A 1,702-nucleotide genomic window follows, 5' to 3' on the forward strand; every position below is an offset into this window, starting at 1 on the left:
AGTAATAAGCTCCAACAAGGACCAGAACCAGGGTTCGGTTCTGTTTCTGGTCTGTGACTGTGCTGCTGCTGTAGGTTTAGTTCTTCATTATCGTGTCGGTGTGACCGTTGGACCGGGTCATTCCTCAGAGTGCAGCTAATGACTGGACCTCTGACCTCCGACACTTTGAAGCCACCAGCGGTCCGTTTCGTTACCAGCCGTCGACTGGAACCGGATCAGCCGCTTTGACCAAACATGAGCCGACAGCCTCGGATCGGGTTTGGGTTGGAAACAGTGAAAGTTCTGAGCTTCTGTAAAAGCCGGACTGAGCTGCAGAGAAACGCGATGAGCCCTGACCCTCTGTGATGAAGTGGCAGCAGAACCGGGTTCTTACCCAGAAGATGAAGGAATACAGCAGCAGCAGCGTCTTCAGGCAGAAGATCAGCGGTTTGGTTTCCATCCTCCTGGGAGCCATGGTCCTCAGACACTGAGCTGGAAGCAGGACTGAGCTGCTTTAACAGCACGGTCAGAAGCTCAGAGTGAAGAGGAGAGTCTAACAGCGCCCCCTGCTGCTCCAATATTTAACCACATGACAGAACAGCCAGAACCTTCTCCAACGTTCTCGTCTTCATGACGGACGAAGATCTTTTTCATGTTAATTAGCTGATATTAAAATTCTACATAGAAACACTCTGCATGCAAAGAACTTTTTACTTTGGTTCTTTAACTCTCCAAATTCCAGTTTCTGTCTCAGTTTTCTTCATTGAGGTTCATGTTTCTCTGGAACATAAAGTCCTGAAGCCCTGTGGAACCAGAACCACATGAAGAAGGAGAGAGAACTCAGAGACGTCTTCTGTCAGCAGAACGACGGAGACCAGAGAGAAGAAACGTTTATTTGGCGATTTGTTTTCCACAAATGTTTTCATCACAGGAGCTCATGTGGTCTCCTCGTCCTGCAGATGTTGAACCATCTCCACGTCTCCAGACTTTTCCTCTGTGCTCTGCTCATCAGATGTAGAAAGATGCTGCTTTTAAACGGATTCTCTTTATATTGTCTCAGTTTTGGTCCAAACCCTCCTCAGATCTCTCAGATGGTTTCAGGCTGAAGCTCACATAGCAGCTGTTTGTGTGCCAGAGTGAAGGCGGCTGCTGTTCACAGCTTCGTGCTAACTGTGAGCTCAGAGTGTGAAGTATGACGGTCACATGGCCGCTCCACCAAGCAAACCTGTTTCACATCTAACTTCCAGATCTGCAGAAATCCGGGACTCGGTCTGTCCAGAGGAACATCTGCACAGCTTCATTCTTCTGTTGCCTTCATGTGTCTCATGACAGAAATCTCCCTTCACAGTGTGAACATGTGCAGCTCAACTCTGACTGGTTGGACTCCAGCCATCGCTCTACCTCTGGTTCTGTAGATCTGCTTTGCTCTTTTCACACCTTAAAAAGTCTGAACTGGTCAGAATGAATCTGAAACCAGAATCCTGCCTCCTCACAATGTCACTTCAGATGTGTAGAATCAGAGTTCTGACAGTGACCCGGTCGCCCAAATACAAGATGTAAACACAACATTTGAGAAGCAGTGACTTGAAACCAGAAATTATCTGTCCGGTAAATTTTACTTGATAAGAGAGACAGACAACCAAGCACACTCACATTCACACCTACGGACAATTTACAATCACCAATTAACCTCAGCATGTTTCTGGACTGTGGGAGGAAGCCG

General features: G+C 47.5%; 1 protein-coding gene across 1 annotated transcript in view; it reads right to left on the reverse strand.

Moving 5' to 3' along the window:
* LOC103373523 (tetraspanin-7-like) overlaps positions 1–454 on the reverse strand; it is a 16,329-nt gene extending 15,875 nt beyond the window's left edge. Inside the window, exon 1 of the mRNA XM_008303425.1 lies at positions 374–454. Within this exon, the coding sequence (XP_008301647.1) occupies positions 374–454 (81 nt within the window). The remainder of the gene's footprint in view (positions 1–373) is intronic.
* Between the last annotated feature and the right edge of the window lie 1,248 nt (positions 455–1,702).

Source organism: Stegastes partitus, unplaced genomic scaffold (genome assembly GCF_000690725.1).
Source record: "Stegastes partitus isolate 25-593 unplaced genomic scaffold, Stegastes_partitus-1.0.2 Scaffold2003, whole genome shotgun sequence".
NCBI lineage: Eukaryota > Metazoa > Chordata > Actinopteri > Pomacentridae > Stegastes > Stegastes partitus.